Source organism: Sinocyclocheilus anshuiensis, unplaced genomic scaffold (assembly GCF_001515605.1).
Source record: "Sinocyclocheilus anshuiensis isolate Anshui unplaced genomic scaffold, SAMN03320099.WGS_v1.1 scaffold652, whole genome shotgun sequence".
NCBI lineage: Eukaryota > Metazoa > Chordata > Actinopteri > Cypriniformes > Cyprinidae > Sinocyclocheilus > Sinocyclocheilus anshuiensis.
In genome coordinates, this window is record NW_015555769.1 from 272885 (window position 1) to 285300 (window position 12416).

The following is a 12416-nucleotide window of genomic DNA, read 5'->3' on the forward strand; positions in this document are numbered from 1 at the left end:
AGACACACACACACACACACACACACACAGATAGACACAGACAGACAGTCAGACAGACAGACACATAGACGCACACACATACAGACACATACACAGACAGACACATACACACAGACACATAGACACATACACAGACAGACAGACACAGACAGACAGACAGACAGACAGACAGACACATACATACATACAGACACACAGACAGACAGACACAGACACAGACAGACACACACACAGAGACATACAATTTAACACGAATGCAAAAATATACAGAGTAATCAAAGAAAGACCAAATAAGTAATGTCATTAAAAAATTTAAATTAAGGACAAGAAACAACAAAATTCTAATTAGCTCTGTGTGCAGGGCTTCTGTAAAATGAAGACTTTCTCAAACCTTTTAAAGACCAAGTAAAGAAAATCTAGGGATTAAATTGAATGGGACGGTAAAATATGGTCTCTAAATGTAAAAATGTCTTGTATTAGCAACACTTAAATGTTTGAAAATACACCTTTAAAAGATCTCCATTACTTTTTAATTCATTTTACACACACACAAAAAAAGCTCAAAAAACTCTAAAATATAGAAATTACTCTTACTGTACCTTCTGATCACACTGCAAAAAAGTGCTGTTCTTCCACTATATTTCTGTCTTGTTTTCCAGCACAAATGTCTAAGGATTATTAAATCAAGATACAGTTACTGGAGAGGCAAAATGACATCAAAGTCTTGTTTAATGAGAAACTGATCAAAATTAAGTGGGTTTATGATTAAAACAAGAACAAGCATCGGTCAATGGGTTCAGAAAAATCAACTGAATTCAAAAAGAAAACAAGTTTTCATTCCATTTTGACAGATATTCGTTCTTGTTCTACTCACAAACTCACTTCATTTTGTTCAATTTCTCAGAAAACAAGACTTCATATCTTCATTGTGCATCTCCAGTAAATGTGTCTTGATTTAAGGATGTTTAGAGACTTGTTCTGGAAAACAAGACAGAAACACTGAGGAAGAGATGCATGTTGTGCAGCGCTGCAACATTTAATGCCACGACTTAATCTGTAAAAGCTTTCTGCTCTGATTTAAGACCTTCATTCGTGGAAGGGAAGATTAACACTGAGGAAGAGATGCATGTTGTGCAGCGCTGCAACATTTAATGCCACGACTTAATCTGTAAAAGCTTTCTGCTCTGATTTAAGACCTTCATTCGTGGAAGGGAAGATTAAGACTTTGGAGACCCGCAGAAGCCGTGTGTGTGACGATGCGGAGGACTGTGGATCACACACACCCTGTGGATGCTGTAGACGACGTGCGGCTGGGTGATGCTCAGGACGTCATTATTGCCCTTCAGACTCTTGGGATGATCCTTGAACTCTTGACCTCTGAAATCCTCCTCCTCCAGGTTCCTCTGCTGGATCATCGTTCCCATTCCACCGTCCAGAACCAGAATCCTCTGCTGCAGGAGCCCTGTCAGCTCATCCCGGAGAGACGGCGCTCTTCCTGCTCAACACACACACACACACACACACACACACACACACACACACACACACACACACACACACACACACACACACACACACACACATATATACACACATATACACAGACACACAAAATATAAACACACACACATATACACACACACACACACACACACACACACACAAATATACACACATATACACAGACACACAAAATATAAACACACACACATATACACACACACACACACACACACAAAATATACACACACACACACACATATACACACAAAATATAAACACACATATACACAGACACACACACAGACACACAAAATATAAACACACACACACATATACACACAGACACAGACACACACATAAAGCACTTAATAAAATACAGACACTGCTCCATGGCAATAAACGGGAAAATAACAGTGTTCATGTAAAATTTCAACTGTAAATCAACTTTAAAGAAAATAGTGTCACATTCAGATTGAGTGAAAAAAAACATTCTTTTTTAAAATAATTTTGGCAATGTTCACTCAAAAACTGGTGCATGAGCTCAGATCAATGAGGCCTAAAATCAATCAGTTCCAAAAATAAATACAAAACCTGTGCTAACTGAAAGAAAACAAGCTGATAAAAAGACTGGATCCAGGATTTGGTGATAATGAGAGATTTATAAACAATTTGTGTTGGCCGGTCATTTCTGAAGGGGAACACCACAAGTGTAACAAGGAGGGAAAATTATCCACAAAAAAAAAAAAAAGGGGTAACACTTCACTTGAAGGGGTGTGCATAAGACTGACATGACACATGTCATGAATATGGAATATGTTTTATGCATGTTTATGACAACTGTCATTAAGTGTCATTCGCTCAGTTATGTCATTTTTAATGCAAATATGACATTATTTGACCTAACCCTACCCCTAACCATAGCCCATAACAAAGACATCTCAAACAATGTCATCTATGCATTAAAAATGACATAACTGAGCGAATGACACTTAATGACAGTTGTCATAAACATGCATAAAACCTCCTTCATATTCATGACATGTGTAATGTCAGTCTTATGCACACCCCTTCAAGTGAAGTGTAACCAAAAAAGGTAGGTAACGTTAAGTTGTTTGCACTGTGTGAAGTCAGTAAGTTTTAGTTCATCGCGATAACACTGACCAGAAAATCATCTGAACACAACACGACACAGACGCGCTCCTGATCGAGAACACCTCGGGTTTCTGGCAGTACATCACTGAATCAACAATGCACTGACTTTAACTGATAAACTGTTTCTATCGAGCTGTTGCATTATCAGCACACGTTTCTCCTGCTTGACACACTCTGTAACGTTACTGTATAAAGCGCTGCAGAAATCAAGCTGACTGGACTAATTACAGCTGATCAGCGCGAGGGATGACTGGCGCTGCTGTAGACTGCTCGATATCTTCCTGATCGATCCGTTTCTTACCACGACTAGTACGTCTAACAATACTCATAAAACATATTGACATGCAAAAATAAAAAAACATAAACGCTAATTTGCATAAATCAGCGCTTTGATCAGAGACACGAGTTCTGTCCTTCAGTTCATGAAAGCAGCTGTTGCATCAGAACCGATCCGGATCGATCCTCTGAACTCACCGGCGGCGGAACTCTGATAAATCGTCGGCGGCATCGTCCTGACGCGACCCGAAACAGCCCGAGCGAAGACGCTTACTCGCAGCACTGTGCAGGCGGACCGGTTCTGTTCTGCCCAGAAACTCTCAAAAACTTTCTTTTGTAGAAGTTTTGTGTTCGGCACACGTGTTGGAGAAGTGCGCATGCGCGGCCTGACACATGTGCTGCTGCGCATGCGCGACTCCTGCTGTGTACTTCACACAGTCCTGCTAGAGTTCAGCTTCCGTAAAACCAGTCATTTCTATATCAATGTTATTCTACTGTTATGGTATGAATTTCTTAAAGCAAAGAGAATGATCAAAGCACAAGGCTTCATTTAAACTATAATATCTAATTAATTTTATCTATTAGTATGTGATGTGTCTCTAACAAACACTTTTATTCAGCTGCACTTGTTTTTGAGGATTATTCTGAAGGAGTCATAAAGTCCACGATCAGAGAACGTGTGACCTTTGACCTCTCCTGTACATGTAGCTCTCCATGATGATCACAGGAGTCACTTTGAATCAACTGAACCGATGCTTTACTGAATGATTCACTGTTCTGAAGGATCTGAGGACATCTGCTGGCCAAACACGTGTAAACACACAAAGTACTGTTAGATTCACAATAAAAGCGAAACGTGAGCATTATTCCAGTCATGTCCTGAAAGATTCTGTGCTTCAGTTTCATATTTAAGTACAAAAACGTACTTTCTGAAGTAGTCAGTAGCTACTGCATATTCACTCGAGAGAGAGAGACATTATTAAACAGAACGGATCATCATAAAACATATATTACACGTGTATGTATAGTAGATTTAATGTTATACTGTTTTGGGAATGATTGAAAATCTGTGTTTGTGAGAAAGTTTTGAAAACATGACATCATAAAAAAATTCCAGTCTAAAGTGAGATTTAATGCTAAATCGACGAGAAACACATCTTTAGGAATAAAATATAATAAAAATGAACAAATCCCTCAGTAAAACCCTTCAGAATATAGATAGGAGGAAAAACACTTTTGAAAACCTTGAAGCAAAGTAGACCAAAAAACTGTTTTTTCCTTGCTTACAAAATATGAAGTGGCCCATCATTGTAAGAATCCATAAGTAAGATGTGTATTATTTCTGTGGACTAATAATTCTGCTGCAATTATTTGGCAGGTGCAGAGGAAAAAACGAGGCAGACAGGAGATGAGAGAGCAGATGTGTTTCTAGTTTAATGTTCAAGCCGTGTGATTCACTCTCCTCTTGTTCAGAATCACCTGACATCACAAATGAGGTACAGGATCACAGGTTCAACATGTCAGTAAACTCTTCATGACTCTCCTCACAGTACGAGTCTGCTGTCTGTTAACACGAGGCTCGGTATCCAGAGAGAGAGAGAGAGAGGAAAGACATAAATAAATACAATCAAATCAACAACAGAGCGAGAGAAAGAACAGAAGGAAACACAAACACAGGTGAGAAATGTGCACGTCTTCATACTGAATCGTTTAGTGCGAGTTAAATCATAAACTCTGATTCCTGCGATCAGATTCAAATCCTCTAAAGAACATGTGCTTTGTGGAAGTGCTCGTTTAATACACTTTTATTCTCATCATTCCATGTTTAAAGAGCCACATGCAGCACGATTACATACGGTGGATACAAACGTACAGTTTTGCTGGAGAGAAATTCAAAAAAACAAAATTAATTCGACTAAACAAAGATTTTCAGCCCTCGCTGTTGTTGGGGGTGGTCGCATTGCATTCTGGGAAAGAGGGCGTGTGTGGAACAGTGCTGAAATGGTTTCAGGGGGTCACTCGTCTTCGTCGTCCTCCTCATCCTCGCCGTCGGAGAGCGTGGGACACGGGTGCATCTGCCGGTACCCATCCAGCCACTTCTCCAGCATCTGCGTGATGAGCGGGTGATGTCTGCGTCTGCTGCTCTTCTGAAGCGCCGCTAGCATCCCGCCGTCTGTCACGCAGCAGTCCAGCCAATCCCTGAGCAGACGCTCCTGCTGCTCCTCGCTGCCCATCTGAACACACACACACACTACTTAAACGTTTGTTTCTGTGAATTGTGGGGACTTTCCATAGACTTCTATTACTTTTATACTGACCAAACGATATTTTCTGTCCCCTAACCCTAAACCTACCCCTTACAGAAAACCTGTTTGCATTCTTACACTTTCAGATAAAAATCATTTACTATTTTTAATCATTTTTTCCCTCGTGGGGACCGCAGGCCGGAACCACAATGCCAAAAATTTCAGGCTTTACTATCCTTGTGGAGACATTTGGTCACACACTCACACTCACTCTCACACTCACACACTAATTCTCTACTATAGGAGAGGAAGATTTGTATAAACTTGTTAAATCATCTAAACCAACAACATGTATGTTCACACAGACACACAGACAGACAGACACACACACACACACGCACAGACACACACACACGGATACACACACACGCGCACGCACACAGACACACACACACGCGCGCGCGCACAGAGACACACATCAGCCGTCAGTCTAAAGCCCTGATCGCTGCAAACACAGGTGGACAACAGTAAGATTCATGCTTTCAGCCACATGCCCAGAGTTGCTGACGTCACTACATAAATCATGGGTTTGATTACTGTGAAATGGACAAATCTGGAGTAAACTGTGTATAACTGAAATGAGGGATGCTCCATACTGCTTTTTCATGTCCAATAACAATAACGATACCGCAGCTTTTTTGCCAATATCCCATACCAGCAGGTTTCTTTCCAGTTTTTATTTCGATCAGTTTAGAGTATCTCCCTCATTAAGTTGTTAACTACACACTGCTTAAATATGGTTAATACTAGGGGTGTGTGATATTGACAAAAAATAATATCTCGATATTTTCTGGGATTTTATCGATAACGATAATTAGACGATATTTTGCTGAGTGTGTTATTGTGCTGGTACCTTAAGGACTGCTGTGGACAGCTGACTCATAAAGTTTCTGATATATATTTCATATTCTGTGTGTGGTCAGTTCACAGCAGTGATATAAATTAATCTTTTCCAATAAGTTTAAATTGATTTTTACCTTTTATAGGCCTTTTTTTTTTACCTTTATAAAGCCATTTTTCTAAAAGTGTTTTTTTTTTTTTGTCAAATTCTTACATTTAATCAGTGAATTAGAATAAGACACTTGGGCTGTTAGCAAGCAAATGAAATCAGTATTGACTAAATCTTTGCAATGCAGAGGAAACACAGAAGCTGCGTCTGAAGAGGCATTTAGATGTGTTTACACACTGTTTAGTGCAGAACATGAATGCATTTAACCTGCGGTTACAAATGCATAAATAATGTTTTGATACATTAAACGTTGAAAACTGTTATTTGAAATTATTTAAATAATAAAAATCTTTAAATGCGAAACTAAAACCGCCAGCAGGTGGCAGCAAGTCACTGTTAATAAGTGATTCATTGCGAATGAACCGAATCATTTAAACAGTTGATTCATTCAGGAACGAATCACCGTCATGTTGCTCAGAGACGCAAAACAGTGCTGTGGCTGTGTTTGGAATTATTTTTGCGCAAAAACCGTCAATATGGTGTCTAAAAAGTAAGTCTCTTAATTAACTTATTAAATCAATATTTTTATATTTACAATATTTAACATTTATAATCATGGTAACTTTTGGAGAAGAAAACGGCACTCTTGATATTGATTAATTATATTAAATTATATAAATGTAATATATGTGTGCACTCTGTACGTGGTTTTTGCAAAATACTCGATAATGTCAAATTGCACATCGTTAAAACAACAATTACGATATTAATCGCAGATGATATATCTCACACACCTCTAGTTAATACATAAAATATTTTATACATATATGCGTGTATGTATGTGTTACTGCTACATCTGGTAAAATATTAATAAAAAAAAAGTGTAATTACTAATTATAATCATAAATTCTAATGCATAATGCATGTGTGGTAGCTATTACTACATAAATATATCTACACACTCTAAACAGCTTTCTCATTTTCATGACAAAAGGCTTGACAGATATAATAAAACAAATAAATATGCTAACTATTAATTATGTTTTATTGTAATTTTATCGTAGTATTCGTATGAAAGGCTTTCAATCCTGATGTGACTGATCACTTGTTCTGAGTCACAGGCGAACCTCGCGCCATCAGGGACAGTTTAAAGCACATTTAGTGATACTGAGTGATCGCAACACTAACCGTTTACACAACCTTGTCCATCAGGGTTCTAAATCTTTTTGCTGAAATGCAATGCAAGTCACTTATGGATAAAAGCGTCTGCCAAATGCATGAACGCACATGTGAATACTGTTTGACCAGTGTGTGTGTGTGTGTGTGTTCACCTCTTGTGCTGACAGGAAGTGGATCTGCAGTAGCTTCCTCTCACTGTCCACCAGCGGCAGGAAGGTCACGGTGATGTCATCGTCAGTGTTGAGGTTGGCACCTGCGCCGCGATTATCGTAGCCGTCGGTTTCCATGCCAACCAGAGCAGAGAAGTGACCTCTCGTGTAACCGAGAGCGATGGGACTTTTCCAGCAGAAGCTCTGTTCCCATAGCAACGGCAGGTAAACACCTGCACACACACACACACACACACAGGTGAGCCACACTCCTGCTGTCCATGTGACAATAAAGAGCTCTTGTGATCGCCTCACCTTGAAATCGAGTGTAGCCTAAAGTTTCCCCACGAAAACTCTTGTAATACTTCACTCCGTAAACGATGATGGGCCGCCGCAGGATATGAGCAAGAACAAATATATGAGTCTGCTCCAAACTCGCCCCGGGCTGCAGTGACAGAAAACAGGAAGATTGACAAAGAACATTCAAAGCATCGACTACATGATTCAACGACTGCTTCATTACTGTAATAACAGCCAGTGCAGTGTGTGTTTGATTCCGATTCAAAACACAATTCTGAAGCTATTTCCAGTTTGAGATCAGAGAGAAACCTCTATGAATCACATCAAAACAGAGTCTCATAAAACCAGAACAAGAACATGAGCGGGTCAGATTTCACCCAAAAGTAAAGTAAAAACAAGAACTGCTTAAAAGAAAAAAAATGGACTCAAATTCTACACAAAAGTAGCTTAAATTCTGCATAAAGAAATGAAAAAAATAAACAACTTAAATTCTCTGTAGAAAAATAAAATAGAAATTAAAAAACAAGAACTTAAAGGGGTGGTTGATTGTGATTTCACTTTTTTAACTTTAGTTAGTGTGTAATGTTGAGCATAAACAATATCTGCAAAGTTACGATGCTGACAGTTCAATGCAAATTCTGAATAAAGAAATGTAAATATAAGAACTTAAATACTGCATAAATAAAAAAATAAAAACTTAAATTCTGTATAAAAAATAAATGAAAAAATAAGAACTTAAATTCTGCATAAAGAAAAAATCAATACAACATAATGAAAATAAAGCCTAATTTAGGTTTTTGCACTGAGACTGTGTGCGAGTTTGAGTGTTTGAATGCGTGTGTGTGTTTGTGTGAATGTGTGTGTGTGTGTGTGTTTGAATGCGTGTGTGTGTTTGTGTGAATGTGTGTGTGTGTGTGTGTTTGAATGCGTGTGTGTGTTTGTGTGAATGTGTGTGTGTGTGTGTGTTTGAATGCGTGTGTGTGTTTGTGTGAATGTGTGTGTGTGTGTGTGTTTGAATGCGTGTGTGTGTTTGTGTGAATGTGTGTGTGTGTGTGTGTTTGAATGCGTGTGTGTGTTTGTGTGAATGTGTGTGTGTTTGTGTATTCGTGTGTGTGTGTGTGTGTACCTGACTGGCAAGGCTGAGGATGAAGGCCCAGTCCTCCTGCCACTGTTCTTCTCTCAGAGAGAAATGAAGCCCAAAACTCTGAGAATACCACGATTCCCACTCCTTCCAGCGTGAGTAGAACCTGCATTAACCTGCGGTTACAAATGCATAAATAATGTTTTGATACATTAAACGTTGAAAACTGTTATTTGAAATTATTTAAATAATAAAAATCTTTAAATGCGAAACTAAAACCGCCAGCAGGTGGCAGCAAGTCACTGTTAATAAGTGATTCATTGCGAATGAACCGAATCATTTAAACAGTTGATTCATTCAGGAACGAATCACCGTCATGTTGCTCAGAGACGCAAAACAGTGCTGTGGCTGTGTTTGGAATTATTTTTGCGCAAAAACCGTCAATATGGTGTCTAAAAAGTAAGTCTCTTAATTAACTTATTAAATCAATATTTTTATATTTACAATATTTAACATTTATAATCATGGTAACTTTTGGAGAAGAAAACGGCACTCTTGATATTGATTAATTATATTAAATTATATAAATGTAATATATGTGTGCACTCTGTACGTGGTTTTTGCAAAATACTCGATAATGTCAAATTGCACATCGTTAAAACAACAATTACGATATTAATCGCAGATGATATATCTCACACACCTCTAGTTAATACATAAAATATTTTATACATATATGCGTGTATGTATGTGTTACTGCTACATCTGGTAAAATATTAATAAAAAAAAAGTGTAATTACTAATTATAATCATAAATTCTAATGCATAATGCATGTGTGGTAGCTATTACTACATAAATATATCTACACACTCTAAACAGCTTTCTCATTTTCATGACAAAAGGCTTGACAGATATAATAAAACAAATAAATATGCTAACTATTAATTATGTTTTATTGTAATTTTATCGTAGTATTCGTATGAAAGGCTTTCAATCCTGATGTGACTGATCACTTGTTCTGAGTCACAGGCGAACCTCGCGCCATCAGGGACAGTTTAAAGCACATTTAGTGATACTGAGTGATCGCAACACTAACCGTTTACACAACCTTGTCCATCAGGGTTCTAAATCTTTTTGCTGAAATGCAATGCAAGTCACTTATGGATAAAAGCGTCTGCCAAATGCATGAACGCACATGTGAATACTGTTTGACCAGTGTGTGTGTGTGTGTGTGTTCACCTCTTGTGCTGACAGGAAGTGGATCTGCAGTAGCTTCCTCTCACTGTCCACCAGCGGCAGGAAGGTCACGGTGATGTCATCGTCAGTGTTGAGGTTGGCGCCTGCGCCGCGATTATCGTAGCCGTCGGTTTCCATGCCAACCAGAGCAGAGAAGTGACCTCTCGTGTAACCGAGAGCGATGGGACTTTTCCAGCAGAAGCTCTGTTCCCATAGCAACGGCAGGTAAACACCTGCACACACACACACACACACACAGGTGAGCCACACTCCTGCTGTCCATGTGACAATAAAGAGCTCTTGTGATCGCCTCACCTTGAAATCGAGTGTAGCCTAAAGTTTCCCCACGAAAACTCTTGTAATACTTCACTCCGTAAACGATGATGGGCCGCCGCAGGATATGAGCAAGAACAAATATATGAGTCTGCTCCAAACTCGCCCCGGGCTGCAGTGAAAGAAAACAGGAAGATTGACCTGATTCAGCGTGATTCAAGAACATTCAAAGCATCGATTACAGGATTTAAGAACTGATTAATTACTATAATAACAGCCAGTGTAGTGTGTGTTTCATTCCTATTCAAAACACAATTCTGTTTCCAGTTAAGATCAGAGTGAAACCTCAATGAATCACATCAAAATAGAACAAGTCTCACAGAACATGAGCAGGTCATATTTCACCCAAAAACTAAAAGAAAAAAAACGAGCTGCTTGAAAGAAAAATGGACTCATACATAAAAGAAGCTTAAATTCTGCATAAAGAAATTAAAAAATAAAAAACAAAGGGGGGGGTCTAATGCGGTTTCATGCATTCTGATTATTTACACTGTTATATTGGATTCTCATGCTAAACATGGCCATGTTTGTTTGTTCCCGGCATTTCGGTGATGAATGTTTTATAAACAAATTGAATAAAATTTAAGTCAATAAAGTTTTTGTTCCTGTTTTATTCATGCCGATGTCACAGCTTGCAGGCGATCGCTACACAAAAGGTGTGTTTGACATCGATCGGTGTTTGACATCAAAGTACCGCGAGAGTGATTCAAAGCATGCAGAGCGGTACTTTGATGTCAAACACTGATGGATCTGTGCAGTACCGCTTCAAGTCGAACAGGTGTGCTTGTGACTCTTTAACTCCGCCCACAGCACGCCTCCAGGAGCTCGACTGTGTGTGTGTGTGTGTACCTGACTGGCGAGGTTGAGGATGAAGGCCCAGTCCTCCTGCCACTGTTCTTCTCTCAGAGAGAAATGAAGCCCAAAACTCTGAGAATACCACGATTCCCACTCCTTCCAGCGTGAGTAGAACCTGCGCACACACACACACACACACACACAAATATGGATCCAAAAATTATACAGCAAGAGAATCTGTCCATGTTGTGCACATGAAGACACTTCACACACTTCACTATCAGATCCTGCATGTGTGTGTCTCACCAGTGAGAGCAGTCGTGTAAACAGTCATGGAGAGCTTTTCTCAGCACAGAGTCTTTATCATAGATGCCCCATGTGGCCTGTAGAACGGAGTCCAGCAGACAGTCTCCAGCGGTGCGGTTCCACAGAGCGTACAGACGGCTGTCCAGACGTGTGCCCAGCTCCAGAGACCAGTTAATGACTGCAGACTCCTCCTCCAGTTCTGCACACACACACACACGCGGTCAACACACAGACACACACACACACACGGTCAGCACACAGACACACATGTGCTGCTGTAATGCACTAGCGGCTCACGTCTCACCCTTCTGAACATCGCGGTCGAGGATTTCATCAAAGAGCTTCTCCTGAACGGCAGGAGGCAGATCTTCAATATCTGTCAAACATACGAGAAAACTAACCATCAAACTCAAATCACGCACACATGTGTTCCTACAGTGATCTTCACATCGAGAGAGAGAGAGAGAGAGAGAGAGAAAGAGTGAGTGAGTGAGTGAGTGAGAGTGTGTGTGTGTGTGAGTGAGAGTGTGTGAGTGAGAGTGTGTGAGAGTGTGAGTGAGTGAGTGTGTGTGAGAGAGTCACAGCTCCAGACTTATTTGTTCATTAATGACGTCATCAGCGGCTAGACGACTTCGACTCGACTTTCATCACATAAAAGTCGACTTCAAAAAATCAGAAGTCGTTCAACCCCTAGTGTGTGTGTGTGTGTTATTGCACCTTATTTGCAGTAACATTTGACCTATATAAGTAATGAAATAGTTATTATTTGGAGATTGCATCAAAACTTTGGCCACCTTGTTTGTTTGTTTTTGTTTCCAGTGGAACAAGTCCAAACTTTTGGTGGAATCTT

The 12416-nt window shown here is 39.5% G+C and overlaps 2 protein-coding genes across 2 annotated transcripts in view; both read right to left on the reverse strand.

Moving 5' to 3' along the window:
* Positions 1–1137: 1137 nt before the first annotated feature.
* On the reverse strand, positions 1138–3368 carry LOC107674403 (methionine synthase-like). The gene is made up of 2 exons (XM_016468363.1): positions 3130–3368; positions 1138–1495 (listed from the first exon to the last, which is right to left on the reverse strand). The coding sequence occupies exons 1-2, from the start codon at positions 3338–3340 to the stop codon at positions 1218–1220; spliced, it is 489 nt and encodes a 162-aa protein (XP_016323849.1). The 5' UTR covers positions 3341–3368; the 3' UTR covers positions 1138–1217.
* Positions 3369–4340: 972 nt separating this feature from the next.
* LOC107674387 (ubiquitin thioesterase ZRANB1-like) overlaps positions 4341–12416 on the reverse strand; it is a 12816-nt gene continuing 4740 nt past the window's right edge. Inside the window, exons 4-12 of the mRNA XM_016468348.1 lie at positions 11871–11942; positions 11567–11765; positions 11315–11435; positions 10448–10577; positions 10149–10365; positions 8941–9061; positions 7830–7959; positions 7518–7747; positions 4341–5165 (exon numbers count right to left, since the gene is read on the reverse strand). Of these exons, the coding sequence (XP_016323834.1) occupies positions 4947–5165; positions 7518–7747; positions 7830–7959; positions 8941–9061; positions 10149–10365; positions 10448–10577; positions 11315–11435; positions 11567–11765; positions 11871–11942 (1439 nt within the window). The 3' untranslated portion in view covers positions 4341–4946. The remainder of the gene's footprint in view (positions 5166–7517; positions 7748–7829; positions 7960–8940; positions 9062–10148; positions 10366–10447; positions 10578–11314; positions 11436–11566; positions 11766–11870; positions 11943–12416) is intronic.